The following is a 26,899-nucleotide window of genomic DNA, read 5'->3' as shown; positions in this document are numbered from 1 at the left end:
AATAATGAGCAAGAAAACAATTGCTGGAGGAACTCGATGGGTCAGCCAGGATTTGTGGAGGGGAAAAGAGAGTAGAAGATTCAGGTCGAGATTCTGCATCATTCCTGATGCAGGCTTTCGATCTGAAATGTCAACTCTCTCCTTCTCTCCACAGTTGCTACATTGATTACTCCAGCAGTCTCTTTTCTGCTCCAGATTCCAGCATCTACAATCTCTGGTGCCTCCTAGTAAAATCAACCCTCATTCCAACACCCCACCCCCCCGTAACTCCCCACTTTGGCTTCTGTGGGACATCATCTACTTGCAAGTGATGCCAGAAACACATCATGGTTCGGCTCCAAGTGATGGAGTGGTGTTCAAAACACCTGGTGGTCAGAATGGACTTAATCAATCAGAACCCCATCCACTGCAGTTCTCCTCATCTCCTCTGGGGGTGTCAATGAGTCCAAACCCATCACAGCATCACTGACTAAAAGCTGGAGAGGTCTGCAGATCTGCTTGGCCTGCTGAGTTTCTCCTGCTTTCCGGTTTTACTCCAAACATGGCGTCTGCAGATTTTGGTGTGTTCCTTTCAGAGATGATGGAGGGACTCAGTGGGTCAGCACAGAACATGATATTGGGCCAGCCAACTTCAACCTCCACACCCATAATCCTCTATTTTACTTACATCCATGCTCCTGTCTAAGAGTCTTTTAAATGTCCCTATTGTACCAGCCTCCATCACCACCCCCGGCAATGCGTTCTAGGCACCCACCACTCTCTGTGTAAAAAAGTACTTACCTCTGATTATGTCTCCTGTAAACTTTCCTCCACTTAAGCAGATGTCCTCTGGTATTTGCTATTGTCGCCTTGGGAAGAAGGTGTTGTCTGTCCACCTTATATAAGCCCCTCGTCAACTTGGTCCAAAGAGAAAAGCCCCAGCTCTGTCAACTTTGCCTTATAAGACACGTTCTCCAATGCAGGCAACATCCTGGGTGAGTCTCCTCTGCACCCTCTCCAAAGCTTCTACATCCTTCTTGCAATGCAGTAACCAGAACTGAACGCAATCCTCCAGGTGTGGTCTAAGGTTTTGGTTTAGGACCCTGATTAAGACCCGAGATGCTGACTGACCATTTCTCCCCATGGACGCTGACTGACCCACCAAGCCCCTCTGGCTTCTGTTTGCTAACTCAGGATTCCAGCATCTGCAGGCTTTTATTTCTCTAGGATTGAAACCTAAACGGGTTGAATAAGATAGGGTATTCCAAGATAAAATACATTGATGCTATTGGCAAAACTTTACCACCAAGTCAAGTCAACTTTATTCATCATTCATACCATGCTCGCACAGTAAACACGAGATAATGTTTCTCTAGGACCACAGAGCATACTTAAATAAATATAGGTTAAAATAGAAGTTCAACACATTTAAAATATTAAGACTTTACAGTAACATTCCATGGTACTCTATCCCCAAATGCTCTGGGACTTCAGAAGTCTGATGGGTTGGGGGGAAATGCTATTGCCCAATTTGGATGTAAGGGCCCGAGTGCAACGGTCCCTCCTACCCGATGGCAGAAGGGAGAACAGTTTACGTGAGGGGTGTGTGGAGTCCTTCACAAAGTTTATTGCCTTTTGCCTACATCTTCATGCTAGGAAGAGAGCCCCTAGTGATCTTTTCCGCTGGCTTCACTATCCTCTGCAGGGACTTGTGGTCCGAGGTGGTGCAGCTTCCAAACCAGGCGGTGATGCAGTTGCACAGGAAGCTCGCGATACGTCCTCTGTAGAAGGTATCAAATGGATATCAACAAAAGTGATAACATATGAACATGAGATATAGGAGCAGGAATCAGAATTGAGGCTGGTCCACCATCCAATAAGATCATGGCTGGACTCAGCTCCACTCACTCGATATTCCCCATCACGCTTAATTCCCCGACTATTCAAAATACTATCTTTATGTGTCTTGAATAAATTTAGGGGCAGATGCCACTGTTTCCCTGGGCACAGATTCAAATTCAAGCTTCTTATCATCCAATTGTACAAGTACAACCTGATAAAACAGTGTCCTCCGATCCTCGGTGCAAAACATGCAGACGCATATTCAGACATAACACACATAAAGACATAACCCACGTACAGACAACACACATGCAGAGATAACATACTTACAGACAAGTGATACATATGCAGTATGGAGTTGCATGTATTCAAATAAATGCAGTAAGTATTATTGAATAAGTTGTGGAATCTCCGAGGGTTTGTATGAGCAGTTCCTATGGTCATTCGTCAGTCTCATTGCCCTTGGGAAGAAGCTGCTTCTCAGCCTGGCAGTTCTGGCTCTGATGCTCCTGTATCTCTTTCCTGACAGGAGTAGCTGAAAGGTGTTGTGTGCAGGTGGTAGGGGTCCTCAACGACTTTGCGATTCACTGGGAGACGTTCGGGGAGATTCTTAATCCTAAGATCCTAAGAATCTTGAGGACTTGGCCCACTGTTATGACATAGCCGGATGTTTTATGAGAAGCATCCCTGAAGCAAAAGGGTGGAATGGGCAGGTTCGGAGCTGACACAGCTGAAGGCATGCTCAACACGGATGGGAGAAAGGTCACTGGGGGGGGGGGAGGGGGTGAGGGTGAAGCCAGAAATGGAGGGGTACTTTTGGGTGCAAAGCCAGACTGCTGTGATGGACAAGCTAGTGTGTAGACTACATTCTTGGATCATCCGTCAGTTCACTGAAAGCCAGAGCGGGTGCAGGAACGGATTGGCCAAGCCCATTCAGATATTTGAGGAAGAGCTGTTGACCTCTCCAGCCAACACATCGACTAAGCAACTGGACTAGTTATCCGAGCATTTGAACCCAAGGAAAAGGTTCTTCTTCCCAGTTCAAATCTGTTAAAGGATCACCACTAGGCCTCCGGGACTAAGGAAAATAACGGTGAAAATTTAATGCCATTACAACCTCAATATATTGTAACTGCAGAACGATTTAAAAGTGGGTTAACTTGGTGCAGTGATACTACACATTATAAATCTCAAACAGCCCTTAAAAACCTGATGTTGACTGGCTTTATTTATTTCACGACAAAACAAATTGTAATTAAAATTTAAGATGTTCATAACTAACCCTTGACCTTCCAGATTTCTCTCTTTTAAACTGTCTCTTTAAACTTTAAAGGAAACATTGATAATGAACGCCTGGCGATTGCTAAAACGAAAGTCCCAAAAAAATTCAGAGGAATAATATTTGATGAGTGGCTACAAGAGAAAGGTAAATCTCCATTAAAAACTTTAACATTAACACTTACACTTCTGTTCGTTCTTTTATTTTAAATAGCAAAAATCTAAAGCTTGCATTAAAGTCTTGATTGTAAAACAAGTAACTTAAAAATAATCTTTGATATCGAACAAGCATCTTGAGTTAATGTAATTTATAATTTGCTTCTGGTCACTTCATTTTATATTGATAAATATCTTTATAATTCATCTTCATTAAACTGTAGTTAAAGGGACTGTCAGTTTGTGTTGGCTTCTTGCTAAATTATGCATGAATTTCTAAAAAGGTGAATTATAACATGCATTTTACATGATAATTCATTGAGTGCTGGTAAATTTGTAGAATATAAGCTTGTATCTAAAGTGGACTTTTTTTTACATCCGATGGAGCAACTTAATATTTTATAAGAGACTTCAAATTAATCTAAATTGAGTGTTTTTAATATCTATCACCTTTTACCCAAAGTCCTAATCATTAAAGTCCCTTTAACGCTCATTGTAAACATAAGTATGACTCAAACTTAACTTTCAAATTGATGCATGCATGGTTATTCTATTTATTCTTAACTTCTTTGATGCTCATTAACCTCTTAGTATTTGCTTTTAAACCTTTGCCTTGAAATTATGACGCAGAACAATGTAAAGTTGGCATTTGGGTTCAAAGAATGCCTTGGCAGCCATTGTGCAGAGCAAGATCCCACGAGCAGCTCTGAGTTTGTTTGAGCGTGTGGGCCGATGGTGAGATTGCCATAAACAGAGTGGATTGGCTCTGATGCTGAGTTTTAGTCCGAGACCCTGGATAAAAGTTCGGTGAGGCTGGAGTTGCTGGCTTGCTGGGCCTAGGGCTGAAGGAATCAGGACCGAGCCTCTCACCTGCAACCGCCCTCCCATTCTCTGGGCTCCCATCTCTTCAGTGTGGCCAATTGGAAAGCCAACAGCCCACTGGTCCCCCAATTGGATTCCTCATGACTATTCATTAACCAGCATCTTTTTTGCCCACCTACAATCTTTTTACTCTTTTGCAACCAATAAATACCATACTTACTTGTGTAATCGTCGATACCGTATAATACTCGACAACCCCTTTCTTGGCCCAAAAGTCATGTGTTTTTGTATGTCCCATGTAAAAGTCAACCGCCTCTTTTTTTGGCCCTGATCGCCTGACCATCCAAGCTTCGACGCCCTGAACGTGGACTTACCATCCAATCCCGACCACCGTCCATCCAAGCTCCCGGTTCCCTGAACGCGGACTTACTATCTGATCCTGACTACCACCCATCCAAGCACCCGATGCCTTGAATGCAGACTTACTATCTGATCGCGACCACTGCCCATCCAAGCTCCCGTTGCCCCAAACGCAGACTTACCATCCGATCCCGGCCGCTGCCCATCCAAACTCCCAATGCCCTGAACGCGGATGTATCGCCTGGTCCTGGCCAGCCAAGCTCCTGATGCCTCGAACAACGCAGGTACTTACTGCGGTCAAAAGTTGAACCCCCCCCCCCCCCCAAATTTGACCCAAAAAATGTGAATATTACACAAGTCTAGACGGTAACATGTTCACATTAAGTTCACTGTTACATTTTAATGCAGAGTTTTCTCCAGCCATTTTGTCCTGGAGATTAACTTTCAGTCCCTAGGCAAAAACTTTGTTTTAACCTCTCCCGTTCAGGCAGCCTCCTCCCACAACGTGGGCGTGCTGAAAGTGAACTGAAGCTGTAGGGGTGGGGGATTGCAGCCAAGTCCTTTGACTGAGAGTGAAGGGAACTTGCCTCAAAGCAAGTGGATACAGGAGAGGGGAGCTCTACGTCAAAGGTTTAAATGGTAACCTTGTCACAATATAATCTCAAAGCTTCTGAGTTTTAATGCCGGGCATGCAATCTCCTCCAAACATTAAATATCCTCACAATAAATGTTTGCTAATTTTAAAGTAAGGTATTTTTAAAAAATTTTCCTTTTGTCTTTTGTTTCGATGTAATGTTTGATCCGAGCTGTAGTTTGCCAAATTAAGGATATTGTGGTGAGGAAAAAAGATGGAAGAAGACTCAGAAGCGATGTCAAACTAGATTAAATGAGCATTGCACAGATAAAACATTTAAATACAAATGCAGTATCAGGCAAGGCATTGAGAGTAAAAGAGCAATCCCTGACTGCAGGCAAAATGTGAAAAAAGAACGACTTTAATGAGCTGTTTGGCCAATTCTGAGAGAGTTCAGCATTATTGGAGATAACTGTTTAATAATTAAAGTGTATGACACACCCCTAGATCTAACAAGGTCTGTATATAAAGGCAATTAAATGTCAAAGCCTACAAAAGGCATGATTTTTCTCCTAATTATTTTACTCTTACAACAGACAAAGAGGCTGATTCCAGCCCGAATTAATCCTGTCATTTCTCTCTCACCCAATGGTTTCTGAACATTTTTGGGCTGCCACTCCCTCAGCTCGCAGGCCACACCCCTCCCCCCCATACAACAGCACTGGGCAGGGGTGTGGGGGGAGAGCTGGTGGCGGCGCTGAGGGCGGAGGGGCGGGGTTAAGGGGGGGTAGTGACGCCAGGGCAACGTGGCGGCCACCGAACCCAGCTCTTGCGAGAATGCCTTGTTGCTGTTTATTTTGCTCACTTGCTGCCACCTTTAAGTCTGGCTGCGGCAACTGACAGCCCTTCCAGGGACTACGACACCAGAAAATTACTGCATCATTAAACTTTGCAGCAGATTGAAGGTTCGGAATACCCCCTTCTTCCTCACCGCCCTCTTGAATCTTTCCACCCTCCCCATTTGGGGTGGAGGAGGCACAGCACCACCCACTTTGGGAATCACTACTCTAACCTATTCTCTCTCTCTCTCTCTCTCTCTCTCTCTCTCTCTCCCCCCCTCTCTTTCTCACTTTTTCCCTCTGTCTACTTTCACAGAGCCAAAATCAATTCTTACCTCTCCTCTTATCATATCCAACTAACACCTTTTGTTAGCCTAGACTCCTCCCCTAGCCAGCCTTGTCTTTATTCTGATGCCTTCCTGTTTTTTGCTTGTTCTTTGAAGAAGGGCTCAGGCCTGAAACATCGGTAATATATCGTTACCTCTTCTGCATTTCTGTTTTTACCCATTCTTTCCCCACTGGTTTTCCTGCTACCTAGTTATACTAGGAGTAATTTACATAACCAATTAATCGACCTACCAGCACAAAACTGGGAAGGAATCAGAGTATTGGAAAGTGGGGGGAGATCTACCTGATCACAAGAAGAACGTGCAAGCTCCACACAGAGGTCAGCTTGAACGTGGGTCACTGGAGCTGCAACGCAGTGTCTCGAACCTCCGTGCTGCTCTACCGCTATGAATCAACATTCCTGTGGAATTCAGTGGGATTTCTGCCAATCCTCTCAAGGGTACCCTTCCACAACAAGTGCACTGGTCTTGTATCACTGCCTGGATGTGTGACTGGCCTGGCCCGAGTTGCACCACTCTGTACTGGCATGAAGGAGTACTGTGTCCATGTGCATGCATGGGCACGTCATTCAGCAGGCTAACAAGTTCTGAACCCCTGCTTTTAAAATGAGTACTCAGATGCTCTCTTCCACTAGCCCCTTCCTCCTCAAGGAAGACGAGTTCTTCTCCACCGAGAGTGAAACAAGAAAATCTGCAGGCGTTGGGGGTCAAGTGCAAGACACAAACATGCTGGAGAAGGTCAGCTGGTCACATAACACCCATAGAAAGTAAAGGGTAACCAACGTTTCAAGCCTGGCAAAGGTTACCCTTCACTTTCAATGAAACCTGTTGAGTTTCTCCAATACATTTGTGTATTGAAAGTTTAGATTTATTGTCAGAGTACATACATGACATTATATACCCTGAGATCTTTTTCATGCAGGCGAGGGAGAATTGAACCTTATGCACTGACCTTCTCCTGAAGCAGTATAACTACATAGTCCATCGTGTTCCCATATTGAAGAGCATTAATTGTGATGGCTGAATAATGGCAATTCAAATATTAGCATGTCACTCAAATCCATCCTTCAGATCCAAAGACATTTGGGGTTAGTAGGTGAATTGGTCACATGGATGTATTTGGGCAGCACAGACTTGTGGGAAACAAGGCCCTGTAACCTTGCTGCACTTCTAAATTTAAAAAAAATGAATCCATTTTATGACACACAAAGTGTGCTTGAGACACTCCTGAGGTCAGTCAGCACCTGCAGAGAGGCAACCAGAGTTAATGTTCCAGGGTATTGACCTGCACCGGTTTCTAGATTCAATTTACTGCCATGTGCACAGGATACACGAAAGTCTTTCCTTTGTTTGCTCTGAGAAAGCAAACAGAGCATCACCAAGTAATCCAGCAACATTATTGAAACAAGAACGTGGAACAAAAGTCCCGTCGGAGACATCGAGTGGCTGCGGATCTCGCCAGCTCCTCTGATGTCGCTGCCTCTCGTGTTCCCATAATGGCCTTTTTGATCAGCGGCGAATCCGAGCTCCAGGGCCGGCCTCTAGATCGCATTTTTTTGGCCCCGGTTCTGAATTCCCGAGGCGCTTGGAAGCCGCCAGTGCCTAAGCCCTCTCGGGAGCCCCACTCACCGTCGCACCTGCCTGAGCGATGGAGCCAATGCCTGGCCAGCAGCCCAAGCCCCCCCCCCCACCCCGAGCCTCAGCTGGAGCCCACCACATTTATGCACCTGTGCGGCAGTGCATTGCCCAGCCCGCCTGATTTATAATACTTCTCCCACTTCACCCAAGGTTGAGAAAACCCTTGATACCTTAGTATAGGATGTAAAACTGAGCTTTTTGTCAGGAATTCCTTATGATGGCTTCAAGTCTGAAACATTACTTCCTATGGATGCTGCATGACCTGCTGAGTTTCTCCAGCACCTACGCGCACAACTCTCAACTCATCTGTAGGTTTTCTTGTTTAAAATGGGACTTAAGTATATTAGTTTGGCAACCCAGAAAAAAATAAAGCATTTGCGGGCAAGATTAAAATGACCAGTGAAGAAGATCATCACCTGGGTAACATCATCATCTGTGGGCATAGGTAGGTAAACTGATGCCTCCATTCTCCCTTGCCTGAGGGCAGGAGAGGTCATGGGGCCATGCAGCATGGAAATGGGCCATTGGACCCCGAACAGTCACACCAACCAGTAGGTGCCCATCTTCGTCCATTCCATTTTGCCACACTTGTCCCATGGCCTTTGACACCTGGGCAATTTAAGGGTCCATCTGCGCACCTCTTAAATGCTGTGAGCGACTCTGCCTCACCATTTGTGTGGGACATTGGTGAAACTCACCACTCTCTGGGTGAAGACGAACTCCCTCAGATCTTCTCTGAATTACTTGCTCTTTGAAATGGAGAGATACAGAGTTACACAGAACATAAGCCAGCCCTTCTGAGCAACTCAGCCATGCTGACTATCCAAGCTAGTCCCATTTTGGCCCAACATCCCTCTAAAACCTTCCTCTCCATGCACCTCTGTAAAAATCTATGTCCCCTCGTTTCACTCACCTCTGATCTTGGGGAAAGTTGCCTGCTCTCTAGCCCCTCTCAACCATATATCTCAACCATGTCTCCTCTTAACATCCAGGGAGAGCAGACTTAGTCTCTCCAGCCTCTCCCCAAACCTGAGTCGCTGTATCCCAGAGAATGGAGAGAGCAATGGGAATGGTTAAATCTCAGATAACCAAGGCAAGGTTTAATTTCCATCGTTTTGAATACCATGCTTCAAACAAGCAACATGATTGGAGGAGGATGCATATTTGCGGAAGGAGAGAATGCTACTTTAATCATGGGCGGTTAACCAGTGTACAGTATGTGTAAATGGGCGTGATGTTGGCATGGCGGCCAGATCAATGAATGTGGTAATACCTCTTTTCTTTGGCAGGCCGCATGCTTACCATCTTCAACACCCAAGCCCTGATCACCATTGGGGGGAAGAACAGGAGCCGCCCTTTCCAGGGGCAGATGTCTGGTCTTTACTACAATGGCTTGAAGGTCCTCAACATGGCAGCAGAGAGCCACCCCAACGTCAAGGTCAATGGGACGGTGCGGCTGGTCGGAGACGTATCGGCGGTGATTGTCAACCATCCATCGGTGACCACCTTACCTGCTGAAATGTCCACCACCATCATGGCAACAACCACCACCATGGCGACCACCACAGCCAGGAAGGTCCGAGGCACAATGAAGGTCAACCCGGTAATCTTTGGCGTCCGCAGCGAACCGTCTGTTTGCTAGGGGTGTTTCTCAGCTTTGCTTTGTCAGTGGGAAGAGCTCCTGTTCTGACATTTCAATGGGAACAGCCCCTGTAGCCAGTGCTAAAAGGACTCTTAGATGGACACATGGATGTAAGAAAAATAGAGGGTTATGGGTGTGAGGTAGCGAAAGATTAGATTGTTGTAGAGTAGGTTTCCATAGATCATCACAACATTCTGTGCTGTGCCAGTCAATGTTCTAAGAGTTCAATTAGATCAAGGCCATTTTTCTTTTCCTCAAGAGATGAACAATAGACTATGGATGCTGGAATCTGGAGGGAACCCAATCTGCTGGTGGAACTCAGTGGGTAGAGCAGCATCCATGGGGGAGAAAGAATGGTCAACACTTTGAGCTGGATCCCTTCATCAAGCCTTGATGATGCTCGGCCCGCTGAGTTCCTCCAGCGGATTGTTTATTGTTCCCTTCCCAAGGCTTCCCTTGAGAAAATCTAAATCTTGAAAAGATTTGATTGTCCACAGCATCTGCAGTCTGCTCTGAGGGGGAGTTCCAGCTGATCTCCTGGGTAAAGATGCATTTCCTTGTCACATTGCTTGTTCGTGTGAGGGATGTAGGCAAGACCAGCATTTATTGCCCATCACTAAGTCCCCCTGAATTAGGTGGCATACTGGTCCAGAGGCCATGGTCCCAGATCAGAGAAAGGGGGCACATTCCAACAGACATTATTGAGATTGGTGTTGACACAGTCTTGTTGTTTCATGTTCTATGAATTGCTCTACTCCTGCCAGTTATAGTTAATTCCCATAATTTGCCATGTGACAATGTGGAAATCTGATTGACCATGTGATGTTTGCTCTGTTCCTCATCCACTTACTGGGCCCCTGGTCTCTAGGCTCCCTCCTACTGCACTTCCTTTTGGCTCCATCCAGGCTCCCATTCCCATTCTCCCTTCCACTCACATGCCTCCATCTCACTCACTGGCATATCCTTCATTCCCATGTCTCCAATCCGGTCACTCGCTCCAGATCTCGCATTCCCTGTAAACTTGCATGGATTACTGGAACTTCTGTTATAAAACTGTAAAACATTGAAAAAAGGGAATTGGAATTGTATTTTGGTTTTAAATAGAAATAATGTCTAGAAGTCAGTAAACTCTGCCAATGCGGCATAGAGGGTCCTGGATAATTGGAGTCTTACTGATCGTGAATGTAATTCTCCCAGCTTCAAACTCCAGGCTTTTTTTGTGAGAATGTTGGTGGGAAAACTGGCATTACTGCCCATCCCTAACTAGCAGTCAGCAATGGCTATGGAGTCACTGAGAGACTAGATTGCGTCAAGACAGGAGAGCTCCTTCGCTGAATGGTATGAGTGAAGCAAATGGATTCTTTACTACATAGAACCTTAGAACATTACAGCACAGAAAAACAAGCCCTTTGGGCCTTCCAGTCTGTGCAAAACTATTATTGTGCCTCGTCCCACTGACCTGCACCTAGTCTATAGTCCTCCATACCCCTCCTATCCATGTACCTGTCCAAATTTTTCTTAAATCTTAAAATTGAGGCGGCATTCACCACTTCAGCTGCCAGCTCATTCCACACCCCCAAGCACTCTCTGTGTGAAGAAGTTGCCCCTAAACATTTCCCCTTTCACTCTTAGTCCATGCTCCCTGGTTTGTATCTCACCTACTCTCAGTGGAAAAAGTCGACTGGCTCCTACGCTATCTTTTCCCCACCTAATTATGTACACCTCTATCAAATCTCCCTTCATTCTTCTATGCTCCAGGGAATAAAGTCCTAACCTGTTTAACCAGTTCCTGGAATTCGGGCAACATCCTAGTAAATGTTCTCGGCGCTCCTTCAGTCCTATGAATATCTTTCCTGTAGTTAGTTAACCAAAACTGCACCAGGGGTTTCACGGTTATATCACAGAGAGGACACTCTAAATCAATCATTTTGTCCCTTTGGGATGTCACTGTATCAGGCCTCAGTATGCCAGTTCTGTTAATCAGCCACCACCTAGCCCATTCACACTAACAGCATGCTTGTATACCATATATGCTGGTGTATAAGATGGGTATTGATCTTTAAAAATGTTATCCCAAAACCAGGGATTGTCATACGTCAAGTATAAAATCTGTTCTTTAACAGCAAAGTCTCAGCGCTCCCTCATGAGGCTCATCCACCCGGTCTGAATGCGATCACTGTACAGGGTTTAACCAGCCTGTTAAAGGTGGTTTATTTTAAATAGGCTAATAAAATTAAGCTTTACTGTCTTTTAAAATATTGTGACAGCATCACTCCTGGTTAGTGGGATGGTTGATAAAGGACTGTTGGGGCAGTAAGACCTGGGGTAGTCTTATATAGTGAGTACAGCTCAAAACCTACATTTGAGATGGAAATTCAGGGGCTCGTCATATACAAGTAGTCTTGCCAGCATGTAAGGTGCATTTCGATCTGAAATGATCTGGCTATACTTTTGAGAGATTCCTCTCCCACTAACCGAGCCCCAATTTGCTCTGAACATCAGACCCTCAATAAAGCCTCTGCAGGGAGGTGGGATGGGTGTGCGATAATGAGCTTACTGTCATTTACAGGGTACATACAACACACTCACCGGAAAAACCAACTTGCTGCAGATGAGAAAGATGACAATAGTAGATCTTAAATTGAAAAGAGAAGTAGAAATCCAGACTTTTCAAAATCTCTCGGTCTTTTTACATTTCACAGGCTTTGATCTGCATGTGTGCGTAAACGCCACAGATGCACGGCGGCAACACACAACCATGCTTGTTGACTTTATCTTTCTTTAGAACTGCTGTATTTGCCAATGAATTAAAATTGACCTGTCCATCTCTTCTTTGTTCCTCCTTAAATTTGAGTTTAAAAGTATTACCTGAAAATCCAAAAATCCAGTCTGACCCAGATTTTAGGACTTCTACTGTAAATACAAAAGAGAGATAATAAATATTTAGTTACCAGAAAAAGAAATGTGGGATTACAGTAGTGTAGACTGTCCTTTTGTGGTGTTGGAGCAGCCTGTGATTAGTGCAACAAGTGAAGTTCAAATGTATGATTGCCATTGGAAAGAAACTGTTCTTGAACCTATGGAAACTTGTCTTTAGCTCCTACACCTTCTGGTCGAACGTAGCAGTGAGAAGAGGTTGTGACCAGGGTGATGGGGGTCCTTTACGATGTTGGCTGCCTTCTTGAGATAGCGCCTCATATAGATGCCTTCAACAGATGGGGAGGGTGGTGTCAGAGCCTGGGATGGACCTGCTCCCTACTGCCTTGGAGGCAGTCCAGAGGAGGTTCACTAGGTTGATCCTGGAGATGAGGGGGGTTGACCTACAAAGAGAGATTAAATCATCTGGGATTGTACTCACTCAAATTCAGAAGAATGAGAGGAGATCTTATAGAAACATGTAAAATTATGAAATGGAGAGATAAGACAGAGGCAGGAAAATTGTTTTCACTGGTAGGTGAGACCAGAACTAGGGGACACAGCCTCAAGATTTAAGATGGAGATGAGGAAAAACTTTTTCCCAGAGAGGAGTGAATCTGTGGAATTCTCTGCCCAGGGAAGCAGTTGAGGCGACTTCATTAAACTTATTTAAGGTTCAGTTAGATAGATTTTTACATTGAAAAGGAATGAAGGGATAGGGGAAAAGGCAGGTGGGTGAAGCTGAGTCAGTGATCAGATCAGCCATGATCTTACTGAAAGACAGAGCAGGCTCAACGGGCTGGACGGCCAACTCCTGCTCCTATTTCTTATGATGCCTTCCCCAGGAACATAAATGCCCAAACCAGGTAGTGATGCGACAAGTCCATATACTTTCCACAGGGCACCAGTAGATGCTTGATAGAGGCTATGATGACATGCCAGATCCCCTCAGACTTAGGCATTGGTGGGCCTTCTTCACGGTTTGTCTCTGGCTGTGGAGTTGGAGCCACACCATTCTGTGCAGTTGAATGGCCGGCCTCTGTGGAGAGTTTGGCAATCGTTAACGTTCCACGTGCTACTTCTGTTACCCTCCAGCAGAAAATGCCTGGAGATGGCACGATCGTAGAGAATAAAATATTGAACGATCAAATTTGTCTTAGGGTCAAGGTGTAGACTGTTGTTTATTAACGCAAGAATAAGGTGGGTGGGGGGGTGAAAGGAAGGAGCACGGGCTTACAGGTGTCTGCTGGTCAGACCCTTGAGGCCGGGGGAGGGGATAGAGGGCTGAGAAAGTTGCCCTGTAATAAGAGACACAAAGGGAAGGGGGCTGGAGGAAGGAAGGTGTGTGATAGGAAGGGGAAAGAAAAAGAAAGGTGTCAGAGGGGATGAGAGAAAAGTGAAGGTGGGGGAGATTAAAAAAAAGAGAAGGGGGAGGGAGGGGTTTAACCAGATAGTGAATCAGCTCTTGCTCAGTAAGATAAAAATATGAGTCTTCATGGAGTTGCCAGGGTGGTTTCAGTCACTTATGGAGACTTTATTCCCAAATGGGCCAGATTTTTTTCCATTTTACTTTCTATTATTTTTCCCCATGAGACTGCGTAACTGCTAGGAGAGAGGATAATTTCTCTTCTTCATGGGTGAGGCGTGGTATGTAGTAGCCTGCAGAATTCATACATTCCTTGGTTGTAATTGTAGAGATGTCCATGACATTTGTTATAGATTTAGTTTACTGAGTTACCCTGGTTCTCTAAAATGGATGACCGTCTTGCCCTATCGTGGCAATTCTCAGCTTGCTTTGCACCTTCCATTTGTAAATGCAATGGACCTCAGGTTATGAATATTCAATCAAACTACAAATATGTAACAGCAAAGTGTTTGACCAAACAAGAATGATTGATCAGAATGGGACTTTTCTTCCTGCAGTTAAACAATAGGAGATTGTCTCAATGAATCATGTAAATGCATGAGAGGCATGAACGACATAGGCTGGAGTGCTTAGAACTATCGGGCAACGTCCCGGAATAAGGGCTGTTGAGACTTTTCAGAAATCTTTGAGAGAATCTGATGGATTGTTGATCAATGTTGAGATTGAGATGTACAACATGGAAAGAAGCCCTTCAGCCCTCTGCATCCATGATAACCATGAAACTGCCTTAGACACAAATATGACACTAATCTCTCCGCTTTGCCATAGCCTCTCCTCATGTTGTCATGTGCTCTCCCAGCATTGCCATGGACTCTCCCCATGTTGCCATGGACTCTCCTGCATTGATATCGATTCTCCCCGCATTGCCATGGACTTTCCCTGGATTTCCATGGACTTTCCTTGTGTTGCCACGGACTTTCCCTGCATTGCCATGGTCTCTCTCTGGATTGCCATAGACTTTCCCCACATTGCCATGGATTCTCCCTCGGTTCTATCACTTATCTGCATGCTCAGGGCAAAGTTCAGTGGTCAATTAACCAACCAACATGCATATCTTTGGGAAGCGAGGAATCCCAGGCGAACATTCAAACTTAACACAGACAGCACCCAAGGTCAGGATTAAACCTGGGTCTCTTGTGCTGTGGGATAGCTGTGTCATTTGCCAGAGATCTTTGGATATGAGGGAATTGAGGTGTAAAGAATTAGGGAGGAGGTAAGCCCTGTGTATTGGATGGCAGGAGAGGCTGAAGGAAGCACATGGCCTGGCCCTTGTTTTGTTTCACTCTAAAGTTCCTATTTTTTCAATTGCAACAATACAACTGAGGTTCTTGTTATCATTAGGTTCAGAAGAACTACTTATTCCCCTGATTTGAAACTCATTCAACATAATCACGTTGAGGAGCTTTTTTGAGAGCATGTAAAGCCAGTTGAAAATCGTTAAACTCATAACTTTCTTGCTTGCAAGCCTGAAATTAACCATTACTCTCCCAAGAGAAAAGTTCAAGGGAGTATTAATTGGTGTTCAGACATCTGACCAATGAGATTTACAGAGGGTTGGTAAAACAGGGACACTGTTTAACATAATTCTGTGAAGCAGGGAGGAGTTGAGGAGATTTTTTTTAATGCATTATGTTCCCACATCGGATAGAATTGAAGAGTCAGTACAGTGTCAGTCTATCACATCCACTTGGACCATCAATCAGCCATTTACACTAATCCCATACTCATCTCCACAATCTAGTCAACTCCCCTCAGGTTTTACCACTATCCTACACATTGGAAGGGGTGGGGGGGGGGGTAGCTAAATGGAGACTAATTATCCATGCAACTTTGGGGCGTGAGAGGAAATGGAAGCACCAGGAGGAAACTCCCTCATCACAGGAAAAACGTGCAAACACCACACACACAGCATCTGAGGTCAACATTGATCCTGGGTCTCTGGTGTTCTAAGGCAATGGCTGATCAGGTCAATATATACTCTATGGTGTAATGCGACAGGTTATGCATCTCCTTCACAAAGGAATGTGAGATTAAAGTGGAGATAGGTGGCGAGAGGCCAGGAAGGAGTAACAGGGAATACTGGGAAGGTTGAGACCATTTTCTCTCATCCTTCATCTCCCTATTCATTCCCCAGGCATCTGTCTGAAACTGCCCCAGACCTTTTGTAGCCTGGATGTGATAGTAGGTCAAGAGTAAGTGACCCACACAAGTGAGTGAGTCAGGTGGAGAGTGATCCACCCAGGTGAAGTGACCCACCCAGGTGAGTGAGTCAGGTGGAGAGTGGCCCATCCAAATGAATGAGCCAGGTGGAGAGTGGCCCACCCAGGTGAGTGAGTCAGGTGGAGAGTGGTCCACCCAGGAGAAGTGACCCACCCAAGTGAATAAATCAGGTGGAGAGTGGTCCACCCAGGTGAGTGAGTCAGGTGGAGAGTGACCCACCCAGATGAGTGAGTCAGGTGGAGAGAGATGCACCCAGGTGAGTGAGTCAGGTGAAGAGTGACCCACTCAGATGAGTGAGCCAGGTGGAGAGTGGCCAACCCAGGTGAGTAAGTCAGGTGGAGAGAGAGACCCACCCAGGTGAGTGAGTCAGATGGAGAGAGACCCACCCAGGTGAGTGAGTCAGGTGGAGAGTGGCCCACCCAGGTGAGTGAGTCAGGTGGAGAGAGACCCACCCAGGTGAGTGAGTCAGGTGGAGAGTGGCCCACCCAGGTGAGTGAGTCAGGTGGAGAGAGACCCACCCAGGTGAGTGAGTCAGGTGGAGAGTGGCCCACCCTGGTGAGTGAGTCAGGTGGAGAGAGACCCACCCAGGTGAGTGAGTCAGGTGGAGAGAGACCCACCCAGGTGAGTGAGTCAGGTGGAGAGTGGTCCACCCAGGTGAGTGAGTCAGGTGGAGAGAGACCCACCCAGGTGAGTGAGTCAGGTGGAGAGAGACCCACCCAGGTGAGTGAGTCAGGTGGAGAGTGGTCCACCCATGTGAGTGAGTCAGGTGGAGAGAGACCCACCCAGGTGGGTGAGTCAGGTGGAGAGTGGCCCACCCAGGTGAGTGAGTCAGGTGGAGAGTGGCCCACCCAGGTGAGTGAGTCAGGTGGAGAGAGACCCACCCAGGTGAGTGAGTCAGGTGGAGAGAGACCCACCCAGGTGAGTGAGTCAGGTGGAGAGTGGTCCACCCAGGTGAGTGAGTCAGGTGGAGAGAGACCCACCCAGGTGAGTGAGTCAGGTGGAGAGAGACCCACCCAGGTGAGTGAGTCAGGTGGAGAGTGGTCCACCCATGTGAGTGAGTCAGGTGGAGAGAGACCCACCCAGGTGGGTGAGTCAGGTGGAGAGTGGCCCACCCAGGTGAGTGAGTCAGGTGGAGAGTGGCCCACCCAGGTGAGTGAGTCAGGTGGAGAGTGGCCCACCCAGGTGAGTGAGTCAGGTGGAGAGAGACCCACTCAGGTGAGTGAGTCAGGTGGAGAGTGGTCCACCCATGTGAGTGAGTCAGGTGGAGAGAGACCCACCCAGGTGGGTGAGTCAGGTGGAGAGTGGCCCACCCAGGTGAGTGAGTCAGGTGGAGAGTGGTCCACCCAGGTGAGTGAGTCAGGTGGAGAGAGACCCACCCAGGTGAGAGAGAGTCAGGTGGAGAGTGGTCCACCCATGTGAGTGAGTCAGGTGGAGAGATACCCACCCAGGTGGGTGAGTCAGGTGGAGAGTGGCCCAGCCAGGTGAGTGAGTCAGGTGGAGAGTGGCCCACCCAGGTGAATGAGTCAGGTGGAGAGAGACCCACCCAGGTGAGTGAGTCAGGTGGAGAGAGACCCACCCAGGTGAGTGAGTCAGGTGGAGAGTGGCCCACCCAGGTGAGTTTGAGAGACCAGTGGGCAGATTGTTTCTCAGGCTGCCCACTCCCATCAGCTCATTTGCTATTGAGACCTTGTCGCCTCCAGGATGTTGAAGCAGCTGAAGCCACTCATGTTGTGCCCCGTTGTGACCTGGAGGGTAGTCGTCTCACTGTTGCTTTTCAATAATTTACATTTAACTACGTGTCTGCACCAACGATCCCCAACCCTTCTGCTGATGTTCGGGGCTATCCACTTTCCAGGAGATCGGGCATTCCTGGAAATTGCTTTTACAAAACATTTATACAATGAACATTTATTTTGGCTTGAGCAAAAGAGAATTATGGGATAGGAAGGGTTTAGTACTTTTTAAAAAATATTTTATTTATGATTTTCCAAACTTAAACTCAAACTATTATCAGTGTCAGTGCTAACAATGACTACAAATTACAATTATCAATTCGATACAAAGTTTTCTGCAGAGTTCATGCTCTTTCCGCCTCCCTCCCTCCCCCTCACACCCCCACCCTCAACATTTAACACTTAACTAACCACAGTTACAAGCGACATTCGAGACACTCACAACAAAGGTGTAAAACATGTATCAGGGGTTTATGGGTTTGTCACAACCCAACGGCCCGAGCTCAGGCTGTTTTCTTTTCTTGACTCTTCCTGGTTGGGATAGGATGAACCCCCTCTCCTCCCCACCGATATTGAAGGATAGACGAGGAAGGCAGGGTGGAGAGACACGATGGTCCACACTATAATCGTGCTCCAGTGGAATTTAAGTATGGTTGCCAAATTTTTTTTAAAGTATCATACTTTTTACTTTAAGTTGTAAGTAATTTTTCTGCGGAGGAACATGGCTTTGCATTTCCATGTTCCAGTGATAATGCTCAGGCAGGAGTCTAATTTCCACGTAACCGCGAGGCACTTCCTGGCCAATCCAATGCCATCATCATGAATTGGATTTGGAATTCGGACAGCTTCATTACAAGTCTTATGTCCATTATGTTTCCCAACAGGAACAACTCTGGGTCCTCCGGAATTCTTTGTTTATAATTTTTTAATACTTTTTTTTGAGGAATATATGGGTCAGCCCAACATTGAGGGCTGAAGGTCCATACTGTATTGTCGTCTTCTTTGTTCTATGCTAAAACAATGAATTTTGTGACATTTCTGTGACAATAAATTCTAATTCTCACAGCTCCCGCACTGAATATATTTTTATTTATCTTTATTGGGTGAATTTCTGAATAAGTTATCTCAGTATATTAAAGTTCAGGGACCCCCCCCCCCCCATAAAAGCAGGAATCTATTCCTGCTTGGCGGAATAGAGTAGGGTCTGGAGTTAGACCTCAATGTTCACCTTGTCCTATACTCAGTTGAAGGTTCCTCCAACCTCAGCATCCCCCAATACACTGCCCCTCAGATAATGTTTCTTTTTAAGTGTGGACACCGTTACTGACACTCATTGCACAACACACTCCCACAGACAGCAACATGTCACCATTCCACCGTGAGCATTCCCTTAACGCTCTCTCGCCATTCTCCCCTGTGAGCTTGTCCAGTTTCCTCATCTCTCCCACTTTTGTCACCAGCTGCCTGAGGTGGTGAGTCTTACATTCCAACTACGCTGAATATTTTTATGGCTTTGAGTTTCATATAACGACCCCAGTCTCGCACCACCTTCTCTGCGTTCTCCCTTGGGCCCACATGGGAACCCCCAAGAGGTTGCACATGCTGGAATGAACTCCAGCAGATTCCTTGTTGCTTAACATCTGTCAAGTGCCCCTTCTGCCTATCCCTGCATGTTTCCAGGCTTGTTCATTCCCTCCTGATGAATATAACCTCTCTGTTCCGGTACTGTTCATTCTCTCCACTCATTTCAGTGCTGACAGCTCACTCGGAAATTTAATGTTTGGGTAATATCCCTTTTGGCTTAACGTTCTGGAAGTGAGTGAGATCTATGGAACCGTTTCCAAGGCATGAAGTTGCATTATTATAACAGTGTCATAAACACTCTTTCACTGCGAGACAATAAATGTCATGGGATTTGAAAAACATTCTCAGCTTGACTGCGACCAGTCCCAAAATGTATTCAGTGACTTTGGGCTCTTCTCTGTGGAGATTAAAGCAATAACTTTCTCCAGGCAGCTTGTTGTTTTCCGTGTTCAGAAACTAGGTGGTCTCGGTTGGTAGATAGTGGAATTTCTGCCAACACTCAATGGTTCAGTATTAGAATTTGCCGACAAACTGGGTGTCTCCTAATTAAAGTGCAGGACATAATTGTGATGTAATTGCACCGAATGAAGCGTGGGTTCATTGCACTTGCCAGGCTTTCCAGAAAGGATGGTTTTTACGTGCCAGGTTCTTGAATCAGGATTTTATGGCACAACTGTCTTTGTGGCATCTTGAGCAGTAAAAGGTAAAAGGCCCCCAGAACCCTCAATTCCACAATTCTTCAAAAATTAATTTATCTATGCCTTAAATATCCTTACTAAGGCAGTTTCTACTGCTTCCTTTGGCAGAGAATTATACAGATTCATTACTCTCTGGGAGAAGCAGTTCCTCCTCATCTCTGTCTTAAATCTAATGATACAAGCCTTGAGGCTTTGTCCCCCAGTTCTGGTCCCACATGACTATGGAAACAACTTCCCTGCTTCTATATTATCTATTTCTTTGAAAATTTTTTATGTCTCAGACATGGAAACATCAATTTCAACGTGTTTTAAACATATTAGATTCATTTATATTAGTTAATCTCATCATGTGTATGTACGTCCTTGTGTTTATAAGCGAGTTGTGTGTGTGTGTGTGTGTGTGTGTGTGTGTGTGTGTGGGTGTATGGTAGGAACTTCTGTTTATAGATGTCTCTGCATACGTGTATACCTCAGTGGGTTTATGTATCTGAACATATTTGCATGTCTCTCAAACTTTGTGTTGGAATGTATGTTTGTGTACGCTCATGCTGGAACCTACGAACATTTCTACCCACTTATAATCCAGAGGCAGGAGCTAGATTTCAGCCCCTTAAATCTGCTCCACTTTTTGTCAAAATCTTGGTGGGTCTGACCTCAACCTCAGCTCCTCATTCCTGACTATCCACCTCTTACTTGTCACCCATCAACCTTAGCCTTTGCAATGTTCTCGCACAGAATAATGAATTTAAGATTCATTCTGATCTGCTCTTTGACAAGGAAAACTTAAATGGGACTCTCTATTTTTAAATGGTGACATCTCATTCTAGATTAGACCATGAGACAGAGGAGCAGATATAAGCCATTCAGCCCATCAAGTCTGCCCTGCAGTTTAGTCAAGAGTTGATCCATTTTTCCACTCAGCCCCACTGCCCGGCCTTCTCCCCATAATCTTTGATGCCCTGGCTAAACAAGAACCTATCAGTCTCTCTCTTAAATATAGCCCACAACTGCCAGTGGCACTCTCTGGCTGAAGAAATTCTTCCGCATCTCTGTTCTAAGTGGATGCTCTTCAATCCTGAATTTGTCCCCTTTTGTCCGAGACTCTCCCACCGTGGGGAACAACCTTTCTGCATCAACTCTGTCCACGCCTTTCAACATTCAAAATGTTTCAATGAGATCCCCTTCATTTTCCTAAATTCCAACAAATACAGGCCAATAGGGTCAAACACTCCTCATATGATGTCTTTCTTTCTTGGAATCATCCTAGTGAACCACCTCTGAACCCTCTCCAACTTCAGCACATCTTTTAAATGAGGAGCCCAAAACTGCTCACAATACCCCAAATGAGGTCTCTCCAGGGCCTTATAAAGCCTCAACATCACATCCCTGCTCTTAGATTCTATTCCTCTTGAAATGAACGCCAGCATTGCATTTGGCTTCTTCACCACCGTCTCAACCTGCAAGTTTACCTGCAGGCTCTCCCAGGTCCCTTTACATCCGGGTGTTTTCAATTTTCTCCCCATTTAAAGAAATAACCTGCCCGTTTATTTTTTTTATATACTAAAGTGCATGACCGGACACTATCCGTCATTATATTTAATTTGCCACTTCTCTACCCATTCTCTTACTCTCTCCAAGTCCACATTGTCTCCAATCACCTCCTGTCAAGAAGTCACTTCCCATTCTTCTGGTCTGCATGGACGCCTTGCAAGCTTGGAAATCCTTTCTTTGCAAGACAACTTGCCGTTTCTGGATGTCAGTCCGGTAAATCTTCTCTGAGCTGGTCCCAACGCTTTAATATCAAGAAGGGGTCCAATAATGTCCATAGTACTTATGATGTGGTCTCATAATCTGTCTTAAGAACAGGAGCAGGAGTAGGCCTGTCGAGCCTGCTCTGCCATTCAATGACTGATGATCGGCTCATCTCCACCTACCTGCCTTTTATCCCTTAATTCCCCATCTATGTAAAAATCTATCCAACTTTGTCTTAAATCTATTTACTGAGGTCGCCTCTACAGCTTCACTGGGCAGCAAATTCCGCAGATTCACCACCCTCTGGCTAAAGCAGTTCCTCCTCATCGCTGTCCTAAATCTATTACTTTTGTCTTGAGGCTATGTCCCCTAGTTCTAGTCTCCCCCACCAATGGAAACATCTTACCTATCTTATCTATGCCTTTCATGTTCTTAAACACTTTTATAAGATTCCCTCTCATTACAGCTAAACCTCGCATCTGGGTTATGTTCTGGAAGTGGGGCGCAAATCAATTTAGGTTTATGTCAATCATTATGGGTGAAACATACTCATCCCAGCTCCAGACGCCCAACTGCGGATCCTCACCCTAGCTGCCAGCTCACCAGTGCTCTCGACACCCCGACTGCTGCCGGCGTCCTGACCACGGCTCCTCGATATCCCAAAGTACTAGCAACAGACTCTCTCCTAGCTGCACTCCCATCCAAGCTCCAATGCCCCGATCATAGATCCTCGCTCCAGCTATCCACCCACTGGAGGTGCGACACCCAACTGCAGACTCTCCCCTCAGCCACCTGAACACAGAGCTCCCAACGCCCCAGCAACAGCCTCTCTTCAGGCCCCTTGATTTACTGTGCAACATAAATTTACAGCGTAAATTTAAAAAATTTTATTAAACACTTGTGTGGTGACCTCGGATGTATCTGTAATCAGATCTTACTTGATTGGGCGTTATAGAGAGTACTTTCCTTATTCTAATATATCTTAATTACAGAGTATCATCTTCCAAAGCATGAGCTGTGATATCTTGAATTTAGATTTATTTAATCCAACAAATCAAACTCTGTAGCTGTTACCTTATGTGGTTTTAATTCGTTGATAGAACAGATAAACATTTTGTATAGCTTTGCATTAAGATTTTCATAATGATGAATAACAAAGTGTTTACTGTAAAATAAAGATATAACAGATATATAGGGATATTAAAAAGCTTTTAAAGAGATAAAGGTATTTAAAGAGATACACAGTTCAAAGAAAAATTTCTCATGCTCATGCTTCCTTCACATCTTGGAGAATGAAAGCAGTTAGCCTGGTGGATATTAGGACATATTACATCATAGTCACTATGGTAACACTACAAACAATAGTTTTCTTTAAGAGACAGGCACAAAATTAACTAAGAGTCAGAAACACAAGGTTTTAACCTTTACAGGTGTAAATCGAGGTATGGCTGCATTCTAAAATCCAGCAAGTACAGTCCCAAATGCTCAATCTCTCCTCAGAGGCTAACCCAGTCATCTCTGGAATCAACCTGGTGAACCTCCTCTGAATTTAATTTCCCCAGACAATAAATAACATTCCTTCAGCTTTTCCAATTACTGTATAACTTTGAAGGTATTGCTTGGCACTTTGGGTTAACAGCTTTTTGTTTTGCAAAAATGCTCAAATCAATCAAAAAAGAGGAAAGAGCTAAATCACTGAGGAAAGATTAATGCAATCAAACTCAGTTTTAAAATCAGAATCAGAACATATTGTCATGAACGTGTCACAAAATTTGCTGATTTGTGGCAGCATCACACAGTGCAAAAACGGTTCTAAATTATTTTTCAAAAATAAATAAATAGAGCCAGAAAATAGGAGAAAGTGAGGTTGTGTCTGTGGTTCGTTGTCCATTCAGGAACCTGATGGCAGAAGGAATGAAGCTCTCCTTGTGCTCGTCTTCAGGCCGTTACGAGTCCAGAGGACCCCAAAACCCAGCAGCAATAGATATTCACCAAGACAAAAGCATCAAAAGTTGCTTTTAATTATCTTTAAACATGAAAACAGAATCACACTTTAACTATTGACTTAACTAACCTAACTTAACCCCCTTCTAATTCTAAGCGCGCATGTATATAATGTGTGTGTAAGTTCAGAAAAGTTCTTTGGTTCACAGTCCAATCTCACTTCTCATTCCTCCAAGTTCACTGGTTGCAGGCAATTTTTAGACTGTGCACTGAATTTAACATTCATAAAGTTCACCAGGCTTTGGTGCTTGAAAAGTAAATGGTTACCACTCAGGAAGGTTCTTGTCAGTTTTCAGAGAGAGATTTGTTGTTCCTGGGCACAAACTGGTCCCTTTTAATCAGCCACATCAGTGTCTTGCTGACGAAACTTGCCCCCTCAAGGTTCTTCAGATGATAACTTCTTTCTTTCAGATCACCACAGAGTTTCTTTTTGTTTCCCTTATTTCAAGTGAAACATTAGACAACCAGTCCTCTCCTCTTGCATGAGCCACAAGGGCTTTGACCAGGCTGAACAAAGCACTCACAACCCATCTTCCAAATGGGGGTTTCCACAAGCTTGCCAGCTTGTCCTGTTCCAGTCCCAGCTGCTATTAGACTGTAAAACTGCAGAACTGATCTCTCTCTCTCAGAGAGAAATCTGTTTGACTCTCTCTGCTTGCAAAACCACATGACCTTCTTAGAACAGCAAGCTGCACTCCCAGACAGCCTGCCACTCCAATCTCTTTCATCTGTTGCTTTTCAAAAAATCCATTGGTGAAGTCTCTTGGGCACTCTCCAAAGTTTTTGCAAAGGCCTGCAGGAGCCGCCCCACCTGGCTTGAGCAGAGCTCCAGTATTTTAAATGAGATCTGCTTTGAAGTGTTTGTATGCGACCTACACTAAAAAACCTGCCCAAATTTATCTCCCAAAAACATATCTATATACAATACCAACACAAAATAATCTGTCACAAGGCTCTTGCACTTCCTTCCTGATGGTAGCAGTGTGAAGAATTCATGGACTGGGTGGTGGGGGGCGTGGGGGTCCTTGACTATAGAGTCTGCTTTCTGAAGATGCCACCTCTTGTAGATGTCCTCGATGGAGTTAAGACTGGTGTCCGTGATGGCACAGCCTTCTGGGGTTCTTTTTCCTGTCCTGTGCACGGGTACCTCCATTCCCAGACAGTGTAGAAATTTCCAATAGTCTTTGGTGACAGACCAAATCTCATCAAACTCCTCGCGATTTATGAAAGGTAAATCATACCAATAAATTTGTTTGCCAGATTTGCTTCGATTCCTCGAGGATGTAACAGGGAGAAATGATAGAGGGGGCCATGTAGATATAACATATTTAGATTTCTAAAAAGTATTTGACACTATCGATTAGGAAACTGGTGCATAAATTAGAAGTGTTGGGTGAAGTGTGTTTAAATTAGATTGACAACTGGCTGCTTCATGGAGAGTTGAAGTAAAGGGATCACTTTCAGACCAGAAAGAAGTGACTAGTGAGTATTGCAGGGATCAGTTCACAATTCACCCACAATTATTCACTGTTTAAAGTCAGGATCTGGAGGATGTGTTGGATTTCCAAATTTGTCAATAATATAAAAATAGGTGCCAGGGCAAATTGTGATCAGGATACTGCCCAACAGGCTGTGGATATATTGGGTCTGTGTGCAAAAGACTGGCAAACAGAGCTCGGTGTGGGCAACTGTGAGATCGGTGATATTGGGTGCAAGAAATTGAAAGGCAAATTATTATCGAGCTGAAAAGAGACTGGAAGCGAGTGAAGCACAGAGGGACCTCAGTGTTCTCACGCATGAATCACAGGGAACTAGTTAAGGTGGCAAACGGTATTTTGGCCTTGCATTGCAATGGAGCTGGAGATTAAAAATAGGAAGGCTCTGTTACAGTTGCAGAGGTTGGTGGTGAGGCCTCCCCTCAGATACTGTACACAGTTTTGTTCCCCATAACTAAAGAAAGACAAAGTTAGGAGTAAAGAACGAAAGTCTGCAGACGCCGTGGTTGAAGTAAAAACACAAAATACTGGAGAAACTCAGCAGGTCAAAGAGTGTACTTTACATAACAAAGATAAAGAAACATAATCAACATTTTGGGCTTCATCGAGGTATGGAAAAATGTTGGCAGGCGTCCAAACAAAAAGATAAGGGGGAGGGGTCGATGCTGGGGCCAAAGGCTGGAGGTAATAGGTGGGGAAGGGAGGGAGGGCACAGCAGCGAGCAGGGGGGAGGGATAGTAAATAGAGAGGGAAGGGGATGGGGAGCTGAGGGAAAGAAGACAGGGAAGGGAAGGGAGGGGGTAGGAAGGGAGAGCAGGTTAGCAGAAACCAGAAAAGTCATTGTTTGTGCCATCCGGTTGGAGAGTGTCCAGATGGAAAATCTGGTGTTTTTCCTCCAATTTATGGGATAGTGTACATGAGACCATGGATTAGGCGTGTGAGTAAGTGGGGTAGGGTCTAAAATAGACCTAAAATAGATCTAAAATAGTTGGCCACTGGGAGGTCCCTGTCACTGTACCAGAGTGAAGGTTCTCAGCAAAGCAATCTCCAGTCTGTGCCCAGTCTCTCCGATGTAGAAAAGGCCACAAAGGGAGCTCTGGATGCAGTAGATCAATGCTGTGGATACCCGTGAGATGCTGCTTCACATGAAAGGCCTGTTTGGGTCCCGGGCTGTGGTGATGGTGGAGATGTGGGCGCAAGGATGGAATTAGAAGCAGCATCAAGCAGATTTACCAACTTCATTCCTAGTGTGACAGAGTTACTCTATCAAGAGAGGCTAAGCGATTGTGATTTGTTTCTAGAGGAGGGTGGGTGGAACTATGGGTGTGTGTGCGCGCACACATATGCCTGTGTTTGAGAGTGTGTGTGTATATGTGTAAATACGTGCCTGTCTTGGAGAGAGAGACTGTGTGTGTGTCTATATATATGATATATATATATATATATATATATATATATATATAAGACACAAGAGAAACTTGTCCGTGAACTACTCTTTGCAGACGATGCCGCTTTAGTTGCCCATTCAGAGCCAGCTCTTCAGCGCTTGACGTCCTGTTTTGCGGAAACTGCCAAAATGTTTGGCCTGGAAGT

The 26,899-nt window shown here is 45.1% G+C and overlaps 1 protein-coding gene across 28 annotated transcripts in view; it reads left to right on the top strand.

The window, feature by feature from the left end:
* LOC138753237 (neurexin-3-like) overlaps positions 1-26,899 on the top strand; it is a 2,173,925-nt gene that overhangs the window by 2,024,842 nt on the left and 122,184 nt on the right. For 15 of the 28 annotated variants that reach the window (XM_069916009.1, XM_069916007.1, XM_069915992.1 and 12 more), the window contains 2 exons: positions 3,155-3,247; positions 9,125-9,438. In XM_069916009.1, the coding sequence (XP_069772110.1) occupies positions 3,155-3,247; positions 9,125-9,438 (407 nt within the window). The remainder of the gene's footprint in view (positions 1-3,154; positions 3,248-9,124; positions 9,439-26,899) is intronic. The other 13 variants (XM_069916002.1, XM_069916001.1, XM_069916000.1 and 10 more) reach the window with 2 other exon arrangements.

This window comes from Narcine bancroftii, chromosome 2 (genome assembly GCF_036971445.1).
Source record: "Narcine bancroftii isolate sNarBan1 chromosome 2, sNarBan1.hap1, whole genome shotgun sequence".
Classification (NCBI taxonomy): Eukaryota; Metazoa; Chordata; class Chondrichthyes; order Torpediniformes; family Narcinidae; genus Narcine; species Narcine bancroftii.
Note: the sequence above shows the minus strand (reverse complement) of the source record. Positions and strands in the feature narration are given on the sequence as shown.